The sequence below is a fragment of the Gadus chalcogrammus genome, chromosome 21 (genome assembly GCF_026213295.1).
Source record: "Gadus chalcogrammus isolate NIFS_2021 chromosome 21, NIFS_Gcha_1.0, whole genome shotgun sequence".
NCBI lineage: Eukaryota > Metazoa > Chordata > Actinopteri > Gadiformes > Gadidae > Gadus > Gadus chalcogrammus.
The window spans coordinates 10,265,677-10,283,217 of record NC_079432.1 but is presented as its reverse complement, the minus strand read 5'-3'; the positions used below and the strand labels follow the sequence as shown (position 1 = coordinate 10,283,217).

The 17,541-nt window shown below is 41.7% G+C and overlaps 1 protein-coding gene across 1 annotated transcript; it reads left to right on the top strand.

Moving 5' to 3' along the window:
* Positions 1-3,829: 3,829 nt before the first annotated feature.
* LOC130374604 (paired immunoglobulin-like type 2 receptor alpha) lies at positions 3,830-17,413 on the top strand. The gene is made up of 8 exons (XM_056581477.1): positions 3,830-3,859; positions 3,973-4,008; positions 4,786-4,845; positions 6,640-6,741; positions 6,843-6,874; positions 16,472-16,525; positions 16,714-16,803; positions 17,141-17,413. The coding sequence occupies exons 1-8, from the start codon at positions 3,835-3,837 to the stop codon at positions 17,216-17,218; spliced, it is 477 nt and encodes a 158-aa protein (XP_056437452.1). The 5' UTR covers positions 3,830-3,834; the 3' UTR covers positions 17,219-17,413.
* The last annotated feature ends 128 nt before the right edge of the window (positions 17,414-17,541 follow it).

Genomic DNA, 17,541 nt, shown 5'->3' with positions numbered 1-17,541 from the left:
TCTTTGACCACGCACACACAGGCCATATCCATACGGTGAATCATAAATAATGTTACATACATATTTGACCAAAACATATGAAGTCGAAATCTTTGAGTGCTAAAATGCGAACGTTAAAAAATTATATACAGTATCAGGGATTAAAATCCCCCGGTTCTCTAAAACTCAGCTATTTTCTATTCTGGCGTCAAATCGTTGCGCATCTATTGCTGCACCTCGTAAACTCAGAAATATGTCCTCGAATGGCCAGCAAAGTGGTTTAAAACGGGATATATTTTCTTATTTCCTTTTTTGGAATACATATGTATGTCTTACTCAATATGCATGCATTGCTATATGAAGGCAGATATAGAAAATTCATAAAATAATCGAATCCATTTTTTTTCTACAAACTCAACCATATTCTGGTTCAACATATGCCCAGGTACTGCTGTGCTGAATGTCAAGTGCTTTTACTGTAGCATTTTTAATAATAAATTGTTTAAGTCCTAACGAATAGGCTTGTATTTCTAAAGCTATACTGTAAATACAATAGATGAGAAACAGATGAAAGCTATAATAAACTCGGGGGTTCATACGCCTTTAAGAAAGAAAGTGGCCTAATATGTAATATGGGGCATTTGTTTCCCAATCCTTCTCTGATGTAGGCCTACAGAAGGGGACATTAAGGCTGGCACCTTTCTTCTCCAATATGATTTTCTTACTCGCCTCTGCATAGGACACTTTGTTAATAATTTTTACTTTCTGAACTTCTCTTGCCTCCTTGTGCTTTCCACAACTTCAATATGCTGCACTATGATTGCCTCCACAATTACAAAATCTTAATACTGCATCGCAGAACTAATTTTACCTCTACATTGGCTAGCAACATGACCAAACCGTTGGCACTTAAAACATCTTATTGGCGGTTGTATACTCTCGCACTGAATATGACATGTATCCCAGTTGAACCCCAGAGGGTAGTTCTTCCTTAAAGCATAGTAGAATAGATAAACTATCTGTTTTTTCTTTACCTTGTCAGGCGCTTATTAGCTTCAATGACATCATGCTCTTTTAAAATTCTCCATGATCTCCTTGTTACTGATGTTGGGATCCCAGATATTTCTCCCCTGAGCCTTTGATGCTGCACCGGGAATGTGTGGCGTTACCTTGAGGTTATTAAGTGTGTTTTTCTTGAGTATGTTGTTTTGTTGTTCCTTGGATGTTGCAAAAATCAGAATCCTCCCGTCCCCCATGATTACTCTGACCTATCTCTTTCTCTATTGCCTTCGTAATGTGGATTGGATGCAGATCTGGCCCACCCTTTAGCTCAAACACCAACATCCCTTTCCAAACATCTTCCTGAGGCCTCAAAGACCTGTTACCGTCCGTTTTGCTCTTTTCGCCACAACCAGTGACTCTACGGACCCCTTCACTCTCTGATCTTTGCATTACATTGTGCTTGCTGCCAGTAACCACACCTCATGCTATCAGACTTTATAACACCTCAACCCCTCGCTCCCAACGTCTCCAAAGCCCGAACAGCTCCTTCTTTCCCCGACCTGATTAAGGACTAAACCCCATTTTCTTTTACAGTCGGCGTTCAAACTTTCCGCGTCTCCTCCTCCCACCGTCAGATTAAACTACCCGTCCTTGTGAAGGTCAATAATCAATCGCGCCCATTGACACTATCATGAAGTCACGTCTATATCTGTCTACACACCGTTTATATCACCATGGTCACTGTGGCTTTCTCTTCACAGGAAACAAGACGCCAAAGGACATGACAATCGTGAGTTTAAAACACAATACTAAACTATTAGTGTGTCTTACAATAAATGAGTAAGGGTTTTTATTTCCTGTGTAATAAGATAGGTAGCTAGACAAAAGGCTGAAAACCACCTGGTTCAATGTTAGTAGCGGAGCGCTTCATATTAACAGTGCTACAACAAGTAGCATTATTACGACAATATAGCGGATGTTACAACAAGTAGGTTGTGTAAACCAGTGTTTCCCAACCTCTGGCAGCACGAGACCGGGACGTGACGGTGCAGTCGGCCTACGCGGACGAGGGGATGGGCCGGCCCTGCATGCTGGCGACCTGTTGGGCACAGGAAGCGTCCGGGTGCCCAACCGTACCTGCGAGGGTAATGAACAAAGAGACACGGGCCATATTGGACACCGGCAGCGTGGTCACCCTCCTCCGCCCCGACCTGGCGGAGGGAAGGGAAGGGTCACCCATGGAGGTGACATGTGTACACGGGGACACACCACAGGGGGTGTTCACGGCTAGGGCGGGGATCGTACCACACCTCCCGGTGCCGCTCCTGATCGGGAGGGATTGTCCGATAGCCCACCAGAAGCAGATCAGGCCTCACCGGGAGGCCCACCAGAAGCAGATCAGGCCTCACCGGGAGGCCCACCAGAAGCAGATCATGCCTCACAGGGAGGCCCACAAGAAGCAGGTCATGCCTCACAGGGAGGCCCACCAGAAGCAGGTCATGCCTCACAGGGAGGCCCACCAGAAGCAGATCAGGCCTCACCGGGAGGCCCACCAGAAGCAGATCATGCCTCACAGGGAGGCCCACGCCCACAAGAAGCAGGTCATGCCTCACAGGGAGGCCCGCCAGAAGCAGGTCATGCCTCACGGGAGGCCCACAAGAAGCAGATCAGCAGCCTGTGGGACGAGAAGCTAAAGGCGGCGGACAAGGAGAGGAACCGCGAGCTGCAGGACCTAACGGGCAAACAGGACCACCGCGAGCAGACCAACGCCGATGCCTTGTCCCGACGCGATACCTGCCTGGGCGGGTTCCCCTACTACCAGGGGGCCTAATCAAGCGGTGGAGTGTGGCGTCCCGCCCCTTAAACCTCGGTCCGGACGGACCCGAGGTTTCATCCTGGACGGCAAATACTACCGTCATCCACCAGCCGGCGACGGGAGAGCACCGTTGAACCCCAATCGGCGAGATGGGAGACACCTGGCTGGACAGCCAGGAAGACACTTTAAAAGGAGCACGAGGACGGACATTTGGGAGGAACGGGAGCGAGGGAGAAGGAAGCGCTCGGGTCCGCGAGCGACTAGAGGCTCACGGAGGCCCTAGAGACCGCAAGCATATTATTTGTCTAAGATGTATGCAATAAATGCCGAGCGCGGCTTAACCCCTCGCTTAACGTGTGATTCCTACCTGGAACCCGGCACATTGGGGAGCGGGTTACCACACCGTATTAAAAGGAAGTTTACAGTGTGTTAATGTGTTTAAAGTGAGGGGTGTGAATCTGAGGTTTTAGCTCATGCTTTTTTTTTTTTTTTTTGCTTTGTTCTACATGACACCTTCTTCTGTTTTGGCATTATGTAGAGTGAGTAAAGTGTGTGTGGTGGCTTTATATCAAAGATCTCTGTAAGGAAATGCCTGTGTTAACGTTGACTTGAGAAACCTGCTTTCTGCTTTGGTTTGAGATGAGCAATTAAAAATATAATTCCCTGTTGTTTACCTGTTTACCACTTACACATTTTAACACAATGAACATAGGCCTGCTCCTCACCATTTTGCATTTTGTTCTAAATTTGGTCATGAAATTGAACAGTTACTAAGAAAATATGTTCAACAAAAATGTACGTTACTAATTGGATTGAGATCAGAGGCAAAGCATTTCACATGTAAGCTACTTCTAATGATATTAAGTGCTAGCAAAGGAAAACCATCGTATTTTTCTATCACTGTCATTAACAAATAGGAATGTTATATCAGTAATGAGGAAGTTAGAGAACACTCGCTATAAGAAGCCTTGCTCTCCACAGTGAGCAGTAGTTTGAGACACACGACACACAGACAGACAGACACAGGATAGATAGATATGGGTACTTCTACGTCACGTGAAGGTAAGCATACCTTTAATATACAAGATTATATATAGTATTATCTGGCTGTGCATTTATGTTCAGTAATTCCATGTTGGTCTTTGTTCTCTTTGCTTTTAATCCACATGGAGCAGCAAGCACAAGCAGACCAATCACAACCACAGTGAAAGGTATTTCATCTCTATATTGTGGAGCCATGTTTCAAAATGCTGTCTTTATCATGTACCCCTGAGGACTTGGTGGTGGAGGTACTAGTGGTCAATGAATGAATGATAGCATTAGGAACCTGACAATATTTAACAGCATTACCGCAAAAGTATAATGAAAAGAAAACATTCTGCAGTTATAACTAAACGTATTTCTTTTTAGTTTTGTTCTGCGTTTAACTACATTTAGACATCAGCTTCAGTTTTGGCTTCCAGTACAATTCAGAATTGAGTTTAAAGTCCTCCTTATCATCTTTAAGACACTCAATGGCCCGGGGCCAAAATACATCTCAGATCTTCTAGTCTATTACAAACCTAACAACAGGTCACTTAGATCTCCTGACACTGGTCAGCTGGTGGTGCCTAGGGTCAGGTCTAGGCAGGGTGAAACGGCATTTAGCCATGTTTTCTATTGCTTTCAATTAATATTTTTGTTTTGTTTTATTCTTTTGTTACTTGAATAATTATATAAACATAATTTTTATTTGTTTTTGGATAGATATATTTCATTCTATTTTATTCTCTTTTAAAGCACTTTGAATAACGACTGTGTCTGATATGTTCAAGATATGTTTTGTGTTCAATTATAGCAGCTTCAGTAATTAATCACTACCTGGAGAAAACTCCACACTTGTCTAAGATTATATTTTTAAAGCTTTGCTAAAATGAGTGAGTTATATAAAGGTCTTTGACTACTAATTCCATGTTTCTCTTTCCATTGATTTAATCCACACGGAGCAGCCAGCACCAGCACAGCAGCAAGGACCTCAACATCAACACCAACCACGCACACACTGAAAGGTGTGTGTGGTGTTTTAAAATGGTGTGTTTCTATCTATCCCTGTTACTCTGTGGCCCTTGTAGCATCAGGTTAATATGTATTCTAACTATCTAACAATCACCACAACCAACGCTAATAAATCATCACACTTCCTACTTCTGTTTCACAAAAACACAGAGCTGGCCAGAGATGTACTTTATTAACCACAACAACATGTCTGCAGGGGCATGAGTCAGGCTGGATACACACTCTGCATCAAGTGATGGCTGAGTTGATAAGTATTTTGATATAGTTAAGAGGTTTTGAGTTATCATAGATGAGCGACAAAGAGACAAAACTAAGTTCATTATGAGCAACATGTGACACTGCTGACCCGGGAATGTGTTCTAACAATCTGACAATCTCTCACTACATCACCAATAAAGGTTTACCCACGTTCTTCCGCTTGCAAAAATACTTCCCCTTTAACAAACCAAATTGAAATGATGTCCGTGTGTGACCAGGTTTAGAGCCACTAAACACAGCTAAGCATGCGTGCAACAGAACCTGCATAATTTCTAAATGAGAGATTACTATATCCATCTCCATATAGTCACTAAGCCGATGCTTCTGTCAAGGTATACAAACAGTGAGTTCAGCTCCTTAATGACGTCACTAAGGAGCAGGTAGGGGTTAGGGGCAGCTTGCTCAAGGACGCCATTAAAGTCTGGCTGTGATTGTGGACATTGGGGTTGGATCCCAGAACCTCTTTATCTGGGAGTCAAACCCCTGAACAAGTAGTTGACGACAAATCCCATGTTTCTCTTCGTTCTGTCATTGATTTTAAACAACATGGAGCAGCCAGCAGCATCCCAGCAGTAAGGACTCCAACACCAACACCAACCAATGGTGAGAAGAACACCATTTAAAAAGGGTGTTCTTACTTAATCTGTGGAATTAGGTCACGTAAAATCAATCATCAACATACGTGTTGGTCTGACAATCACCACAGCCAACTCTATGTAACCGTCACACTTCCTACTTCAGGTTCACAGGAACACAGTGCTGGCCAGTGATGTTGGCTTGCTTCATTAAACACAACCATTGCAGCATCTGCAAACTAGTTTGGGTGGGATGTAGCCTGGGAACAGGACGGATCTGAGCTCATGTTTTATTGCTATTTCTATGCACAATTTGCATTTGCGAAAAACATCCCAACCAACCTCAACTACAGTGAAAGGTAATTCATCTCTATCTTGAGGAGCCATGTTTCAAAATGGTTTCTTTATCCATCATGTAACTCTGAGGACTTGGTGGTGGAAGTCAGTCAATTGGGTCACTTCCAGTTAGTGCTGCTATTTATTTTGTCGTAGGCTATTATTTTGCTGTTAAAAAGAAGTGAGGCAAAACCTGCTTTAAAATACATGACGTATACCTCATGAAAACATACGTTTTCACAACTTCATCAGCACACAAAATGTTTCCCCGTACATGTGACAGAGATGAATGTCTGGCCGCTTGTGAACCGATGGCCACAGCAACACGTCTGCAAATGCAACGGCTGTGAAATATTGAATCTGCATAATTTCTGAAGGACATGAACATACACCATTTCATAAAAGTGAAAATGTGGGGTCCAAACTGGGTCCAAACCACTATAAAAACTAAAAAAATGTTCAGTATTCTATCATCAAATATTTTACATAGTAAAACCTTTAACCTTTAACCTTTAGTCTTTTCTATGGTTTCCAACATGGGTCCACCCATGTAGCTTCTTAATTCATCTGAGATCCTGCGACTGAACGAGAGGAAGGTAACCTCTTCCTGTGTTGCAGGTGGACCTATAGACCCAGGGTTAGCAGCAGGGGTAGCGCTGGGTACAGCGGTCCTGTTGATCGTGGGCCTGGTTCTCCTCATTCGCTGGCTCAGAAGGAGAGGTGAGAGGAGACCAGTGACACCATCGTGTTGTCACGTCTACATCTGTCTACACACCGTTTATATCACCATGGAAACGTTCACTGTGGCTTTCTCTTTACAGGAAACAAGAGGCCAAAGGACCCCACAACCACTGTGAGTTTAAAAAACAAAACTAGCTCAATGTTATTGATGTTATCTCACCCTTCATGACCAGGTGAGACTTCAACCTTTCTTCACACACACACACACACACACACCACACACACACACACACACACACACACACACACACACACACACACACACACACACACACACACACACACACACGCACAAACAAACAAACACATGTCCTGACGCAATTTATCCATGTAATTATCACATGACATAAAGAAGCGGAATATATTAACAAGAATTGGGTGAAAGTAATTCAATTGAGCATAAGACAAAATCGATGGAACATGAATCGAATGAGTCTAACTCCACAACTCCTGACCGTGTCACAGCATCTCAGTGTGGACGGAGATCAGGGCGGAGGTCCAACATACGCCTCTATTGTCCTGCTTGAGGGACAGAGGAGCATGGCTACAGCCCAGGTAAACTGTCTCCTAGTGGAAGCATACCACAAGAAGTCTATAATATTAGCAGCTGAATTAATGTCATTAGTTTAAAGTATGCATTATCTTTTTGCCACATCATGTCACTACTCAGTACTCACATGTATGTTGCAGCATATCATGTTGTGCATAACTGTGTGATGGGTCCGCACATCGCATAACGTCACGACATATCACAGTGCATGGTGTCATTGTATCACGACTCTCACGACATGTGACATGGTACTATGTGGTGACAGGTCACCACATAGTACCATGTCACAGCACAGCACAGCGAGACATAGTGTGGGATATCACGGAATTCCATAACATCATAGCGCAACATGCCATATCAATTTGTTCCATGTCACGATATAACATGTCACAAAATTTCATGTAACCGCATTCCCTCTCACGCTATAGGATGAGGACGGTTCCAGCGATGCAGTGACCTATGCCTCAGTGAGAGCCTCTCCCAGATGTGGAGAGAAGGCTGGTGGGGACGCACACTACGCCACCGTCAACAAACGGGCATAATAACAAAACATCTGTAGATGACTACGGGATGAAACAGAGCCAGCAGCAGCAGCAACCGGCAGTAGCAATTAAGGTTGTATTCAAGTTTAATATATTAATAGTAAAAATAAAATAAATTGGATCAATAGTCTTCTGAATGAATTGCTGAATTTTCATATGAGAGAAGATAAGAGGGAAATGTAAACTGGAAAACCTACAATTGCTGAAGAAATTGTAGTTCACTTCCATTACATGCTTATATGTGTGTATATTTGTGTGTTTATCTATGTGTACATTACGTTCCTGTATTTGTACGTATGTATACTTATGTGTACGTATGTTTGTGATGTTATGCGATGAATGTATGAACTAGTTCTATGGTACCAGCAGTTAATTTCCGACCACTTTGCGAGCTCAGCTTGTCATGTCTGCAGTGTTGGGGAGTAACGGAATACATATACCGGCAGGGGTCATCCCTATGTTCCCCGGGTCCTATGTTCCCCGGGCCCTATGTTCCCCGGGTCCTATGTTCCCCGGGTCCTATGTTCCCCGGCTCCTATGTTCCCCGGGGCCTATGTTCCCCGGGTCCTATGTTCCCCGGGTCCTATGTTCCCCGGGTCCTATGTTCCCCGGGGCCTATGTTCCCCGGGTCCTATGTTCCCCGGGTCCTATGTTCCCCGGGTCCTATGTTCCCCAGGGCCTATGTTCCCCAGGGCCTATGTTCCCCGGGTCCTATGTTCCCCGACCCTTTTTTTTTTTTTTAAGTCCTATGTTTCCCGTTTCTCCCAAAAAGGGTCCAATGCTCCCCGGTATGTATTGCTACAGGGGAACATAGGACCCTTTTTGGGAAAAACGGGGAACATAGGACTTTAAGAAAAAAGGGTCCTATGTTCCCCGAGCGGGGAACATAGGACCTTAGGACAGGCCTAACACATTCAGCCAGTTTGAACAGAAGAACACACCAGAATAGGCCTGTTTAGTAATCAGGATTTGATGCCGCATTCCTACACTTATAAAATGCAATTCAATGTGGAAGTAATCCAAGTGTTCAGAGTACAATACTCAGATGGAGTGATGAAACGGAATACCTTACATATTACATTTTTGGGAATGTATTCTGTGTTCTGTAACTGGATACAATTTAATAGTAAACTTCCCAACACCGCGAGTCTGTTGTTTACACAGATGTCCCTTTGAAGGTTGTGTGCATTGGAAAATTCAAAAGTATAATATCTTATTAGCTCATTATGTTCATCATTTTGATGTACAATATGTGTATTTTGTGTAAATATTGAGGGAGTAAATGCAGTTTATACACATTCCTTGGTTTCCATATTTTTTTATTGAACACATGGGATTTGTAATAAAATGTAACTTGAATTATCTTAAGAGCAATATGAACTACTGCTTAGAAAATTCTTAGAACACTATTACTACAAATATATTTTTTCTTCCTATTTTTTTCGTTTTTTTTTCCGTTTGTGCGAGTAGATAGAGACCGGTGTAGCACCGGAAGGGGAAGAAGTGTGCGAAAAACAGTACTTGCCTTGCCTGCAGGTTTGCAAGTAGCAAGAGAAAATTTCTTGCCCTGCTCACAGCAGTGCTAGTAATTACCATAACGTAGGCATACCGGTAATTACCAATCACCAAAGTTAATTAAGGTGAACTACAATTTACTTGAATTTCACGACTTGGATAATTACAGTCGTCGAGTATCACTTGTCTTATGAAACTGCTTGTATATAGATGGCCTTTATAGGGCGCCAAAGAGTAAACTGATGGGTAAATGTTAAAAGCAGGTTTATTGTTCCTTTCTTTCATTTCTCTGTTCTATTTTATTAAACACTAATGGCGACAGCGAGCCCTAATAGGACATAAAGCATTACATTCACCGTGTGTAAATGTGGGTGAATAGATGAACACAAAAGTTTGCAGGTTAAATAATAATCAATAATAACCACTATATATTAAAGCTTTTCTGTTTAAAAGTTTCTTGTTTGAAAAAAACACCATCTTATATAAACAGATTAAGTATGTATCTAAATATGTAGGCTACAAATGTTATCAAGATGTTAATTGTGCAATAAAACATATTTGTATTTCTCCATTTTCCATTAAATTAACATTTCAAATTAAATGTATCAGAAATATTAAGACTTCAATGTGTTCGCATCAGACTTGTTAACTTGAGTTCTTACATTTTTGTAAGAACTGACGTAAGCCAAGTATAATTTATAACTATTATTTATTTTATGGTGGTTGTCTCTAGCCTACATGTAGCCTACAATAAGTAGACTGCATTTAGGCCACTTCTTATCCTATTAAGCACTGGCATAGGCAAACCGTTGATCTTGTATTGTTATAATCTAAGACTAAGTGTTAAAAAGGTAAAGGCCCACTGATGTCTCCTCTTCAACGTACCACCAGAACACACCACCCTGCGTCCTTCTGTTAGGAGGAGCCTAGTAAAAGTCATCTTGGTGGATTGTAGCAGCTAACCTAGGTGGCATGTAGCAATGATGATGATGATGATAGATAATGATAATTATTCAACTCAAAATTAAATAGTCTGCTAAACATTACGTAACTTAATGTTCTCTCTCACAGATATACTTATCTTTATATTACTAATAAAGTAACATATTCAATCTCCCCTCAGAGTATTGGGGAAAAGGGTTGAAAAGTATTTCAGACATGGAGAATGTTTCTCTCTATCATGTGATTGGGCTGTTCCAATATCACCTGCTGCTCAGTAAGAATGGAAACATGGAAGACTAAATGTTATAGAGATGTGTTCTCTGCGGGTTAAGAGGTGAGAAAGAAAGATGAAGGTGTTTACACCTACAGTCTGGTCCGTCATCATTTCTATCTTGTGGGCTAATGTTTCAAAATTGTCTCTTGATGATCCATGTATCTCTGAGGTCTTTGGTTATCATCAAGTTCATCAAGTTATGTGTTGTTACAACAGTCAGCGCTATGAAACCATCACACTCCTTATCTGTTTCACAGACACAGAGCTGGCCAGCGGTGTACTTTATTAACCACAAGACCTGAAACATCTAAGTAGGAATGTAGTTTTAATGGTTATATTTAACGGTAATATTACCTCAGCGTTAAGAGGTTTTGGGTTATAATAGTTCAAAAGTGAATAAATAATGACTGAGTAAAGTGTTACACTGTTGGAACGTGAGCCTGGGTGTTCATTTCATCCTCATACAAAATGCTATATTTAATATTTATATATATTTATGTTACTCTGTTCAAAGTGGCAACATGAATGTGTGTTCAAAGTCTGACAATGTTTTACACCAAAGTACTTGTAAGAGATTTTTCAGCACACAAATATATATATTTATACACATACATGTCCATACTTCCTCTAATGCCCTGACAGAGAGGATTGGCTCCATGGTGCAGCCTGGGAACCACGGACCACAGCAGCGCCTCTACAAACGGTTTGGTTGAGAGGCCGGATCTGCTTCACCATTTCTAAACGCCACATAGCTTCAACAATATTACTCTTTAGTCATTCTAGCAGCTGCCTTTATCCAAAGTGAGGAAGAGTGAATTCAGATACATTATTAAGGAGCAGGTAGGGATATACGCTTCTTGCAGTTTGACATTGGGGGTCAAACCCAGACCCTTTTGCCCCGAACCTAGTAGTCTAGTAATTAGGACTCCATAATCACAGACTATCTTGTATTCTAGTGTCCTATTATATGTCTACAGAAATTGTTATTTTCATTTTTTCTCTATAATTTCAGACATATAGCAATATAGGTTTTCAATTAATCTGAAACTGTAAATGGACACATTTTTATTGTCCTTTCCTAACCTACAGCTGCTCAAGATGCTTAACAATTAGTGGACCTCATTCAGCCATTCATACAATACACTACTACATACACTACCTGCTCCTTAATACATTCATGTCAACCATACAAGGGAACAGCCAGCTTGTCGTGGAGCAGTTAGGGTTGGGTCAGGTGTCTTGTTCAGGGTGAACTCATCACTTAGCCTGGAGGATCAAACCAGCAACCTTCCAGTCTCCATAGGCCCTGCTCTACCTCCTGAGCTGCTGGCGCCCTTGAATGGAACTCTTAACCTAAACTCTTCCTGTGCTGGGCTGCTACAGAACCACCGTCCCAGGGGTTAGAGTTGGGAGTTGGGTCAGGGCTGGGTACAGCGTTACCCCTGATGGGCAAAATGACCAAAGGTCTTCAGATTAGTATGTGATGAAGCAAATCCAGCAGCAGCAAACAGCAGTAGAAATTATGAATCTATAAAAATATAGAAAACTGTCAATTATCAATATTTACCTTCAGGTCCAAACACTTTTTTTTAATCAATAATTGATATGTTTTTTCATCAAATAGATTACAATTTATTTGATGAACAACGTGCAAACTACGATTGAGCTTGGTCTGGCAATAGCCAGGCTAGCGTATCTTATGAAAATGCTATTATTTAGACAGCCCTTAGAGGGCGTCATAGACTAAACTGATGGGGAATGTGAAAAGGTAGGCCTAGAACTGTTTTTATTAAACATCCATGGCTAAAGTGAGCTACACCTTATCAAATGAATGTCAAGTTTACAGTGTGTAAATGTGGTTAAAGTGAGGGGTACAAATCTGAGGTTTTAGCTCATGCTTGTTTTTTTTGAGTTTCTTAGTTCTACAAGACCCCTTCTTCTGTTTTGGCATTATGTAGAGTGAGTAAAGAGTATTTGTGTGTGGTAGCTTTATATTAACGATCGCTGTAGGGAAATGCCTGTGTTAACGATGACTTGAGAAACCTGCTTTCTACTTAGGTTTGAGATGAGCAATTAAAAATGTATAATTTCCTTCCACTTCCACATTTTAAACAAAGTTAATATAATACAACAGGCCTGCTCATCACTATTGTGCATTATATGTTATCATTTGGTAATTACATTGAACTGATATTCAATAAATATGTTCAACAAAAATAGACAATACAACTCAGATTTGAGATCAGAGGCAAAGCATTTCACATGTGGGCTACTTATTACTGTAAGCACTAGCAAAGGTATGGCATCGTATTATTGTATAACTGACCATTGCAAACAAACAGGAAATACTATTATTTGCCTTCTACAAAATTTACTTTACAATATGTTTTAACACTCCATGACTGTACCAAATAATCGCTTGCGTGAAAAAAGAGAAGAGTAAAGAGGTTTGAGGTTTGAGGAAGTGAGAGAACCCTCGCTATAAGAAGCCTTGCTCTCCACAGTGAGCAGTAGTTTGAGCTATCAGACAGACAAAAACACAGAGACACAGCCAGACAGCCAGACAGCCAGACAGACAGACAGACAGACAGACAGACAGACAGACAGACAGACAGACAGACAGACAGACAGACAGACAGACAGACAGACAGACAGACAGACAGACAGACAGACAGACAGACCGACAGACCGACAGACCGACAGACCGACCGACCGACCGACCGACAGACAGACAGACAGACAGACAGACAGACAGATATGGTCACTCCTCTGCCACACAAAGGTAAGGACAAAAAAATTGACTATACAAGATAGTAAAAACCAGTGAAGTAATCAGTGGGTCTTTGTGTTATATGGCCTTGAAGTTATTTATTCAAATGAAAAGGTGCATAGTCCGCTTATCATTACATAACTGATTGTTCCCCCTCACAGATATCCTTCCAATCAATGACACATGGGATTAAGTGTTATCAACTTTCTCCTCAGATCATGGAAGAAGAGTTCAGAGCTGGAGATTGTGTCTCTCTATCGTGCGGGGCTCAGAGTGACTGTTCCAGTATTACCTGGCTGTTCAGTAAAAACAATTTAACGACTGTAGAATTGGTTCTAGAAGGGAAGGTTAAGACTGGAGGCAACAAAGGAAGACTACGTGTTACAAAGGAGTGTTCTCTGGAGGTGAAGACTCTGAGAGAGGAAGATGAAGGTCGCTACACCTGCAGATCCTTTCCATCAGCAGGACTAGAGTTTGATCATGCAACGCATCAACTAAAGATAATGAGTGAGTATTTATATTCTCATGCACTAACCTTAATTAACACTTTTGGTTTTAAACTCTTCCATGCAAACGATATGACCTGTGTGGTGTTCAATTATTAATATTTGAATATAGGGTCCTCTGATTAAGTTTTGGGAATCATGTGTGACTATGAGATTAACTTTTATCAGTTTCAATAGATGTCTTTTTTACTTTCGTAATTTTCTTACATTATTTTATTTCTTACGTTTTTATAGACGTCAAGCCTCATGGTCTTCAGTTATTCATCAGTATAATGTCTGGCCCACAGACAAAACCCTCCACCCTTTTATAAAAGGATATATTTTAAGCTGGTTTAGTTGTTGAAAAAGAGTGATTAGGATAGTTTCTAATACCATATTTCTCTTTTCTTTCCCATTGTATGTATCAGATATATTACTGTGGACATTTTCTTACATTATTCCTTATATTCTAATATATGTATGTTTAGTAATTCGATGTTGGTCTTTGTTCTGTCTTTGCTTTTTTTGCTTTTGTGTGTGACCCAATTTAGAGCCACTAACCACAGCAAAGCATATTTGAAATTGTTGCAACATAATCTGTATAATTTCTAAATGAGAGATAACTACATCTCTATTGAGTCACTTTAGCAGATGCTTTAGTCAAGATGTATAAACAGTGAGTTCAGACACATGTCATTAAGGAGCAGGTAGGGGTTAGGGCAGGCTGTGGAGTCGGCAAGCACCAGCCCAGCAGCAAGGCCCTCAACACCAACACCTTCTCACCAATGGTGAGAAGAACACCATTTCAAAATTGTGTTCATCCTTAATCTGTGGTTTAGGTCATGTGAATCATCAACATGTGTTATAACGGTCCGACCACCACCACAGCCAACCCTCTGGAACCATCACACTTCCTACTTCATGTTCACAGGAACACAGAGCTAGCCAGTGATGTAGGCCTGCTTCATTAACCACACACATTGCAGCATGTCTGCAAACTAGTTTGGGTGGGATGTAGCCTGGGAATAAGACAAATTGGAACTCATGTTTTATCTGCTATTTACATACGCACGCACCATTTGCATTACGAAAACCACAAGCACATCCCAACCAACCTCAACTACAGTGAAAGGTATTTCATCTGAGGAGCCATGTTTCAAAATGGTGTCTATAACTATATTTACTTACAGTTGGTGCTTTTTGTCTTGTGGTAGGCTGTTATTTTGCTGTTAAAAATAAGTGAAGCAGAGTCTGCATTAAAATACATGATTACTGTTTGAATGGTTTTGAGATATTTTTATATTGTCGAGAGGTTTTTAGTTATAACGTTATGTTTAAATTAGAAGCAAAAGTGAGCTGTATATATTTCAATCTATTGACTCATAGTGGCCGTAGGATGTTTGTTAATGATCCGATAATCTGACACAACTTTTTCACAACTTCATCAGCACACAAAATACTTCCCCATACGCTATGACAGAGATGAATGTCTGGCCGCTTGTGAACCGATGGCCACAGCAACACGTCTGCAAATGCAACGGCTGTGAGATATCGCATCTGCATCTTTTCTAAAGGACATGTTTTCACAAAAGTGAAAATATGGGGTTCAAACCAAGAACCTTTTGCCTTGGAGTCAACCTCTATAAAAACTAGGATATTATTCTGTATTCTATCATCAAATATTTTACTGTCTGTTTAACCTTTAGTCATTTTCTATGGTTTCCAACATAAGTCCATGTCCACCCATGTAGGTTCTTAATTCATCTGAGATACTGCCGACTGAACGAGAGGAAGGTAACCTCTTCCTGTGTTGCAGGTGGACCTATAGACTCAGGGTTAGCAGCAGGGGTAGCGCTGGGTACAGCGGTCCTGTTGGATAGTGGGCCTGGTTCTCCTCATTCGCTGCACAGGAGGTGACGAGGAGAACATTAACACCATCATGTTGTCACGTTACATCTGTCCTACACAACCGGTTGTATGAGTCCAATGAAACGTTCCACTGTGGCTTTCTCTTCACAGGAAACAAGAGGCCAAAGGCCCCCAACCATTGTGAGTTTAAAGAAGAGAACTTAACTATTTGGTTGAATAAGAAATAGCATAAAGCCATCTAGCTCAATGTGTAGGTGGACGTTCCGTGGTTATAATGCTACACAACGTAGCATTATAAACTCAAGGTGGCCACAGGCATGATGTGTTAATTCTGACTATCGCTGACAGCGAGATACAAAAATAAAAATGACTTCCCCTAACTCTTTGACATATGAAGGTCTGCAGCGTAGGAAACGCTGACCAAAACAACATATCTGCAGATGCATGCAACCGCTATGTTGAGATGAAGAATCTGAATAATGGACATGAAATACTTTTCAGTAATTTAAACAGCTGTTTCAATCCAATCGACTAATATAATGCAGGGGTAGGTAGGGATATTGGCATCTTGTAGTTAGACTATTGGGGTTAAAATCCAGAAAGCTTTTGTGTTTGAGTCACGATAATCAATAGACTCATAGACTACCTATCGTCCCTGTCTGTTTATAGCAGATGCCACAAAATATGTTGGGGTCACAAAATGGAACCCCACCACTGGTGAGACCAGCTGATGAGGTAATTGGGTTCCTGACCTGGGTGCAGGGTCTGAACTCTATCAGGGACACCCCACCAGTCATAGGAGGCCTTCATGACCAGGTTGAGACTTATTCATCCATTCATCACACACACAGGCAACGCACGCACGCACGCACGCACGCAACCACGCACACGCACATCCTGCCTCAATTTATCCACTTCAAGTAATTGAATTGAGCATAATACAAAATCTATGGAACCATGAATCGAATGCGTCTGGACTCCGCAACTCCTGCCGTGTCACACAGCATCTCAGCGTGGACGGAGATAAGGGCGGAGGTCCAACATACGCCTCCATTGTCCTGTATGAGGGACAGAGGAGCGTGGCTACAGCACAGGTAAACTGTCTCCTGGTGGAAGCACACAACAGAGGTCAATAATAATAGTATTGAAGTCGCAGCGTACATGTTGTCGTGATATATCATGCCAAGGCTCTTGCACCACCTGGCTCTCGTACCTCGTCACAGCAGCCATCAAAGCACAGAGCATCATGTCCACACCATGGAATGAATCATATCACAACATTCCATATCACAGTTATTCCATGTCATGGTATATCCCCTGCTTGAGCTGCTCCCCCCGCGACCCGACCCCGGATAAGCGGATGACGATGAGGATGATGAGGATGAGGTATACTGTGTCACGACATTCTGTTTCACGTCCGTCACGCTATAGGTTGAGGACGATTCCAGCGATGCAGTGACCTACGCCTCAGTGAGGGCCTCTCCCAGATTGGGGAGAGAAGGCTGGTGATGTGGACGTACACTACGCCACCGTCAACAAACGGGCATAATATCAAAACGTCTTTAGATGAGTACGGGATGAAACAAAGCCAGCAGCAGCAGCCAGCAGTAGAAATGATGAATACATAAAAAGATAAAAAACTGTTATTGTCAATAATCCATGTTTACCTTCAGGTGTAAACACATTTTTTGATCAATAATTGCTGAATGCTCTTCACATGAGGGTTATCAGAGGAAAAGTGATTCACAATTAATTACCGGTAACTACAAATTACCAAAGTTTATTAAAGTTATTCATAAATTGCAAATATTTCCCGTATGGTTTCCATGAAA